This window comes from Phaseolus vulgaris, chromosome 8, assembly GCF_000499845.2.
Source record: "Phaseolus vulgaris cultivar G19833 chromosome 8, P. vulgaris v2.0, whole genome shotgun sequence".
NCBI lineage: Eukaryota > Viridiplantae > Streptophyta > Magnoliopsida > Fabales > Fabaceae > Phaseolus > Phaseolus vulgaris.
This window is the reverse complement of record NC_023752.2, coordinates 45,096,517-45,104,764: the sequence shown is the minus strand read 5'-3', so window position 1 is coordinate 45,104,764 and position 8,248 is coordinate 45,096,517. Positions and strand designations below refer to the sequence as shown.

At 27.6% G+C, this 8,248-nt stretch overlaps 1 protein-coding gene across 1 annotated transcript; it reads right to left on the bottom strand.

The window, feature by feature from the left end:
• Positions 1 to 2,598: 2,598 nt before the first annotated feature.
• LOC137826814 (ethylene-responsive transcription factor ERF014-like) lies at positions 2,599 to 3,721 on the bottom strand. Its single transcript, XM_068632953.1, has one exon. The coding sequence runs from the start codon at positions 3,580 to 3,582 to the stop codon at positions 2,866 to 2,868; it is 717 nt and encodes a 238-aa protein (XP_068489054.1). The 5' UTR covers positions 3,583 to 3,721; the 3' UTR covers positions 2,599 to 2,865.
• Between the last annotated feature and the right edge of the window lie 4,527 nt (positions 3,722 to 8,248).

The window sequence follows — 8,248 nt, the reverse complement described above, 5'->3', positions numbered from 1 at the left end:
CATTTTTACTTTCTTTTCAATCTCACACCAACAAGTTATTTATTGTTATTTTGAACCAAAATAATAAAAGTTACATTTAACCACAAAACTATATTGTTTAATATTAACATAAAATATGAGAAGACAATTAAGTAAGATGAAAAGAGAAAATAACAAGTCACGTCATCCAACTAACAATAAAATTATACAATAAAAATTAAATTAAAAAATAAAAAACTTTAATAGAAACTCATTATTTAAAACTTAATTAACTCTTATATTTTTTTAATAATATTATTTTTTTAATTAAGAATGAAACTGTGACTACTAATACCATTTTATCTGTAAATAAACCAACCTATAAGGAAATGGAATTAGGTGAGTGTGAAATAGAACTAAACACTTTTTGTTTATTGTTATGACTAGTGTTATTATTGCTTAATAACTTCACTAAACTGTGCCTTAATGAGGCCAAGACTGGATCATTAAACCCATGCAGACTGTTGGATCTTGCCTTTCTCTTTCGTGGGATATTATTCTTTGCCACAATCATTACTATGTGAAAACTGAGAGAACCCACATGAAAAACCATAAATAATAGTTCTTTTTGTTGATTACACAATAATCATATACTAAATGTCTTTTCCCGGAAGTCCCAACATGTAATTAACACAACAAATACTAGTACTATAGTACTAAACTTGAAATGACAAATACCAATAGTGGTTGTTTTCTGAATTCTTTAAGCCTTTTGTTCCTTGGATTAGAATAAATTGGTATGCTCACCAAATAAACTAATTGACATACTTCCAAAGGGGGACTAATCTTCAGACAATACCACACTCTGTTGGGTATAATTGCATTAAGCAAGGTAACCCCTTGTTAATACCAAATAAAAAAAAAAAACCCTTTATTTATTAGGTAAATTACAAATCTTGGATTTGATTGACGGTTTGAGATCACATGCTGTGTCTCAACATGCAACGTTTAAATTGTCATTTAGTTATATCATTTTCATGTGCATGAAATAGAAAAAGATGTTTAATTAAAATGCTTGCATTAGGGACATAATCTTAAGTAGGACCAAAATGTTGATGAATAGAAGCATAGGTCCCTAATTGTAGAGTATAGTCAAATGAATGGGTTGATTGATCCTCTGGTCACTCTACATATCTCTATGAACATGTAATACCAAAAGCAAAAAGCTTTTTTCTGTACATTTCCATTGTAAGAAAGCACCCATGAAGGGCACCTTGTTGAGAGTTGAGACCAGATACAATGTAAAAGAAACAAGAGAGAATGGGATCCCATGCCCTCTCCCACTTCATTAGAGGACAGCTCATGTGTGCTAATTGCTAAATTGCCTCAACCCTTGTCATTCAAGTTCATACTTACACCAAAAAGCATCAAACTTTGTCTTTCCTTCTTCTAACTATGCAAATTCTATGGTTTCATGTATAATATATGATGCTTAGAAATGGATGCTTTAATCAAAGTTTTATCTTCTTCAATCTTCTTCACTCAAAGTTATGGTAACTTGATGATTCTTCATCAATATATTGTCTATGCACGTTAATCCTTTTATGCTTGCATCAAAACTCATGATTTGGAAATTATTGTTTCTTTTCTTCATACTATGTATGCTACTAATGCAAACAACTTAGGCCATATTGAAGAATATAATCATTTATCTTAGATATCTTAACTATTATTATCTTGGCCTTCGCCTTAATCAACTTAATTGAAAGCATTCTCAAACCAAACTCAAAACTGTCGTAGTAACTATTTAGAAGTTAGAACATTGATCAATAGGCTATAAAGCCCATAGTAACACAAGATGGAAAGGGACTATAATTTATTGCTCTCTATGTTTCTCACAGAATGCATGCAATAACAAACTTAAAAGAGATTTATTTTAATATATTATTAGTGTAAAGATTTCCATCCAGCTATGAATAAAATAAAATAATTTTGAAAATACTATTATAAATTTAATAATTTAGTTATTCATGAATAAATAAGAATATAAAAAATATTTATTCCAGTTATAAATTAACTTGAAATATTGACACAAAGAAAAACATAATTGTTCTTTAGGCAAGACTAAATATGGTCCAAGAAAAGGCACACATTTCAATGGTTCAATTTTCCACACTCTGTACGGGTATGATTCCCCCTTCTCGGTGAATTCACAGGCATCTCTGACATTTTCCCATGCAAATAACAGTCTATTATTTGAGTATTAAAAAAAAAAACTGAAACTTTCTGTTTTTATTTTTGATCTTTTTAAATCCATAAACATTTTAATTAGAATACGATGATAAGTTTAAAAGTCACAAATAGAATAATTTTTTACTGACTGATCATGTAATTTTTTTTATGTAAATGGAGCACTGAAATTAAAGTAAAAAATATATATTTTCAAACAAATAACCTTTTGTTGGCGTTTATAAAATATTTCTGTGCAAATAAATGCCTTCCATATACCTTATATGGACCAAAGATTTCTTTCATAATAACACAAACTAATAAAAATCAAAGAAAGCAATTGACACTATCGAACGCGTCTTGTTTTATGAAAGAAAAAAAGAAGAAAAAGAAATAGATTATACTTAGACATGCTGTCATTTTCCACCTTCATGTATAATTCATAGAAAACTTTTATCAAATTCGACATCACAAATATTGCATCAATAATACATATATATGTGTAGAAATCCAGAAATGGGAGACCAAAAATTGTCTTATCCCATCAGGAATTTCTTCCCTAGCATATGTAGTCTTAATTTGGTCACTGTCAGAGATTGATATCTTCGTATAACAACACCTGACAAACGAATATGAATTTGTAAACCAAAAAAAAAAATGGGTCGGCTTGAAAATCTCTCAGCAGAAGCTCCACAAACGGATATCACTTTCTTCATACAGATCATCAAGCAACTGTGTTGAATCAATGTCAAAGAATGCCCCACTTAGCATTTGCTCAACATATTTTGGGGATTGTAACTCCTCCAAGCCATACCAAGATTCCATCATAGCCATTGAATCATTTGGTTGATCACAGTTAATAGTAGGGGGAGGAGGAATGTAGGCCCCAAATGGTGACAGAAGTGAGACATCATCATCAATTTGGTCTGAGGGAGATGATGACATTGAAGGGGAAGAGACCAATGAAGAGGAAGAGGTTGAAGCAAGAGGAGGAGAAGGTGGAGAAGATGGGGTGGTAGCAACAATAGCATTGTCCAAAAAATTGTTGGCAGCAGCTGCAGCCACTCTTTGGATTGATTTTGGGGACATGAGAGTGTCTTGAGGAATGTAGTGTGAGGAGCTTGAAGGGAAGTTGAGATTGGCTGAGGAGCCCTTAAGGCAAAGTAGTGCAGCATCATAGGCTCTTGCTGCTGCCTCAGCAGTTGAATAAGATCCCAACCATATTCTAGTTTTTTGGTTTGGTGCTCTAATCTCTGACACCCATGAGCCCCAGCTTCTCATTCTCACTCCCTTGTACTTCTTCTTGCTGTCACTTAATGGTGGTGATGATGAGGAAGATAGTGCTCTCAATGGCTTTGATGATTCTGTGTGGATCTTGTTCTCAGGCTTAACCATTCTGATAGATGGCTCAAAGATGCTAGCTTTCTTCAGTGGAGTGAAAAAGTGTTTGAGTCAAGATTGGTTCTTTGGTGTGAAGATTTGTTGTGATGTGTGTGTGGGGTTTTGGTTTTCCTTCTTGGAAGTGGGGAAGTAAGGATGGTGTATTTATAGATTGAGACTTGGTTTTAAGGTACCAAAATTTCCATATTGAAGATGGGAGATTGGTGCCAGATGTATTTTAATTAAATGAGATTGAATACAGAGGACTTGGTTCTTAAAATGACCATTTAGTCCTCTATCTCTGTGAAGCTTCCTTCAGATACGTATTATTATTATTATTATTATTATAAAAGCTTGTCCAATAATGACGACCAAATAAAACAATTCAGCAAACCTTCATTCTAACGATAAAAAAAGAACATCCTAGTAAACTAACATGGAGAATAATCCAGGTTAATATTATTTATTACTAATATTATTATTGAATTTTATGGAATATTTTTATGGTAATAGAAGCAATGCGTGTTTTTGACAGCCAAGTTAATAGTAGGACCAAGACAATGGACAACTATGAGTGAACAGTTTTTGAAACATAAACAACCCAAGTTAATGGTTTAGACTCAACATTTACTGCACTGTACTTGCATGCCCCAATTCTCATTTTAGTACTTCATCTGCCACCACTCACATTCAATAATTTTCTTAACTCAAACTCATACAATCTTTTTCCCAATTCACAGGCACAAAAACCACACAAGTGAAACCGGTCTGTTTTCAAAACAAGTTGCCCAAGTCAAGCCTTAATTATTTTGATAAAAGTTGTATTTTAATTAATTAATTATTAAAATATTATACTTAAAATTTAATTAATTGAATTTATAAGTTAAAATTTAATTTATGCTCCTTTATTTTTTTATTTTATTCTTAATTCAATAGTCTGATTTTTTTTTAAATTAAATTTAAAGAAATAAAATAATATTAATTGTTATATAGAATGGAAATTGAAATATTATGGTAATCAATTTATTAAATTATATTTTTTTAAGATCTTATTGGGAAAAACATTTCATTCAAGTTTTATTAAATATGTTTATTAAGAAGGTATTTTGACCTGTTTTTATTTTAGGTAGAATTTATTTCTTTGGTTGTAACTTGGTTTCGTATGTTATTTTTTTGAAAATATAATAATATATTTATAAATGTACTTATAATCTTATTTTTAAATATAATATATTTACAAATATAATATTATTTTTACAATCATATAATTACAAGTATAATTTAAATTTATTAATTTTTGTTTTAAAAAGAAAAAAAAATAAATATAACGTATTACTTACTATATTTGTAATTTTATTTCTAAATACATTATATTAATATATAAAAAATTAATTTTTATTAAATATTTTTTAAAAGGAAAAAAATTAAGGTTACAATTCCATTGCCATGACATATTTCTAAATCGTGTCGATTTTCGTAAAAGAAATTAAATTATTGTGTTTGTATGATTGTTTTCCCCAATTGAGTGTTTTTCGGAAAAGGAAAATCGTAAATGGTAAGGATATATTTAATTAATACCCACACAATTTTATTCATTTTTTAATCAAATTAATAATTATACATTGCAAATGTTAAATCGCTTACATAGTAATCCAACAATAAAACACGGTTGACATGTGTTTTAAGACAATTATTAAAAAATCAATAATCTTTTATACATTATACTATTTCAATCTAAGAAAAATGTAAGTTTATTTTAAATTAGAATTAAATTTATTACCTTTTGAAGCAGTTTTTTTAAGATAATTTCATTCTACTAAATTAAAATAATATTTTATATTTTTTGTACGCGCCTTATTTTTTCTACATTAAATATAAATATTGCTGTAATTTATTTTGGAACAAACTAAAAGTTAAAGAATGACAGTTTATTGCAAAATAAAAACATCAATTAATTTAAAAGCCAAAATTAAACGTATAGTAATTTTAGTGCAAATAAAACAGTTTTGATTAAATAATGTTTTCTCTCTCTTTTGAATTAAATTTAAATCATGTTTTTTTTTCATTTTATAACGACTTTGGTTTAAGGTTTTCACATATTAATAAAAATAATAAATATACCGCTATTTAAATCACTTTTACTAAAAAAAAATTAATATTTTATTAGAAAATGACATCAATCAGTTTAAAGTTTTATAGACTACCCAAAACTGTGATAAATATGAGTGTATAGGTTTGTTCTAACTCCATAGTAATAAATAATGCTGATACATTCTCTTAACATACTTCAATACATTCTTTATTATTCGATAAAATTGATGTAATAGTCTCACTTCATAAGACTATTAAATACAGATAAACCCACAAAATGTACTACTGCATCAGAGTTTATTAGCAGTATTTATTTTCTATAATAAATAAAAATTGTATCACCATATGCATGATGGTATGTAGAGGTGTCAAAGTTTAAACTAATAAATATGATGTACTTACTTAGCACTACTAGTTTGAAAGAAGAAGATTCAATAGAGGAGCTACATTGAAGAGTCATAAATTAACTTTACATTGAAGAGTCATAAATTAACTTTAAATAAAGAGTTCTTTTCCAAAACCTTATAAATAAAATCTAGAAAGTAAAATAGATCTATAGGTATTGTATTTTGTGCTAGTATTAGCATTTATTTCCAGTCTTTGAATTTGGAGCAAAACTAATATAAGTTAATAAATCTAACGTGCAAGCTACACAATACCACACGATTAGGATATTTCTTCAACACCATAGGATTATTTTCTCTCATAAATAGGACACTCATATACATGATTTTCAGCTTTGAATATAATATTGAATTGCTGTTAAAATTAGTGCACAATTTATACTCATTGTTAGTTTTCTTTAGATTATTTATTCTATTAGAAACTAGCCCAGAACATTTCCAAAAATTAGTCTAACTTCTCTTAAGTCTTGAAAATCAAGCTTCTCTTCGATCATCAACTTATATTTTATTGTCAATCCTACACAATTTCAACCATTAGAGTCGAGGAGGATTACATCAACGTCAAATGGTTATTATAAATTTGAGAGGAATTAAATTAAAAAAAAAATTAATGTGAATTAAATAAAATTTGGTTTACTTAATTTATAAATTAAATAAGTTTAAATCAATTGAAAATGGTTTGACTTGTAATCTATTAACAACTCTTTATTATTATTATTATTCATTTTTAATTATTTTTAATTATAATTATTTATTAATTTAATTATATAAGTTAATAATTTAATTTTTTTAAACTAGAATGTTGTTTAATAATATTTGAATAATTTAAATGTTTCCTATATTTATTTTTTTTAATTATAGATTGAAACTTTGATTTTCACCTATTATTTTTGTGATAATACTTAATGAAATAGGTGAACTTTAATTGTATGATTATAAATAGATAAGTTTAATCAATCTATTTTAATTGTATTAAATAAATATATAAAAAAAATTAAAAAATATACAAATTCACCTAATTGTACTAACCCATAATGAAAATTCATCTAATCTACTAAGCCATAATGAGTGGAATGAGATTATAAAAAGTATACTGATAAAAAAAAGAAGCAAGTTAGAGTGAAGTGAAAAATGAGTGTGAAGTGAAAACCCTTTTGCATTGCAATCAGGCACAGCTGTGGCTTCTCTGTATTCAGCACCAAAACCGCGTTCTGGGCCCTTGTTTCCTAAATAAAATGTGCCTTATTTTATGTGTCACACCAAACAAGGACTACTTTACAGTATTTGTATTTAATGTGCTTTGCAACGCATTTCAATGCATTCTTTCATATCGCCTGCGTTACTTGACTACTTTTGCACTCTTTCTTTGTCCCTCTTACTTCCATTTATTTCTTCTTCTTATTTTTTTTTTTTTTAATTTTAAGGTTTTCAATTGATTCTCTATATGGTACGGTGGAGGACCAATTAGTTTTGCCTTTTGCTCTTCCAAAAACTGCCACCACACATGCATGCATGGATGCCATATGTCCAACTTACCTTTACTTCATATGGCCATAATTCCATGGGTTGACACATGTTCATATCTGCTGTATAAATATATAACAGTGTACTTCAGTTTTACTATATATGGCCTCCGCATCATAAAAAATATTGTATTTTATCTAGTAAATTGAAAAATATATATGCTCACCCTATCATAAAAAAAAATGTATTTTATCCAGTAAATCGGAAGTATAAGATAAAACAAAAAGAATATGAAATCAATATAATAAATTATGATAGTCAAATATTTTAGCAACAAGAAAATTTATTTTAACGTGGGAGAATGTTTTGTGTGTTGCTTTTAAATTATGAAGAAATACTTATAAGTGTTTAAGAATTTGATTTTAAGTTATCTAACTTATATATTATGAATTTATTTTATATTTAATTAATGTTTCACGTTGATATTCATCAATTTATGTGTGAGATTAAATAATCATGGATAGTTTGATAGGATCAATAATAAGTTATATTATATATCAAATGAATATAAATTTTTATTATGATAGATTTTACATGATTATATATATATCATCTTAAGAAGTGAACTTTAAATTTAATTTAATCTTACAAAATCAGTTTATAAGATTATATTTACATCCACTATGAATTAACTTTATCTCTAATTGAATTAAAATATCTAA